The sequence below is a fragment of the Penaeus monodon genome, chromosome 32 (genome assembly GCF_015228065.2).
Source record: "Penaeus monodon isolate SGIC_2016 chromosome 32, NSTDA_Pmon_1, whole genome shotgun sequence".
In the NCBI taxonomy this organism is placed as follows: Eukaryota; Metazoa; Arthropoda; class Malacostraca; order Decapoda; family Penaeidae; genus Penaeus; species Penaeus monodon.
In genome coordinates this window covers 9,060,860-9,061,068 of record NC_051417.1, presented here as the reverse complement: position 1 = coordinate 9,061,068, position 209 = coordinate 9,060,860, and the positions used below count along the sequence as shown (strand labels likewise).

General features: G+C 60.3%; 1 protein-coding gene across 1 annotated transcript in view; it reads left to right on the top strand.

Annotated features, from left to right (window-relative positions):
* Positions 1 to 209, top strand: part of LOC119593487 (coagulation factor IX-like) — a gene marked incomplete in the record, with an annotated part of 16,815 nt that overhangs the window by 11,208 nt on the left and 5,398 nt on the right. The window contains 1 exon segment of the mRNA XM_037942426.1: positions 55 to 202. Coding sequence (XP_037798354.1) covers positions 55 to 202 — 148 coding nt within the window.

Sequence of the window (209 nt, the reverse complement as noted above, 5' to 3'; positions counted from 1 at the left end):
GCACGCACCTAGCCTTACCCCCCACCCCGCCCTTGACGAATCCTTTCCCCTCAGGTCCTAAACAACGACAGGAGGAGCTGCAGAGACCTGGACGAGTGCCAGTTCAACAACGGAGGGTGCCAGCAAATCTGCACCAACACCGTCGGCTCCTTCACGTGTTCCTGCCGTAACGGGTTCCAACTCGTCGGGAACCAGTGCCAGTGTGAGCG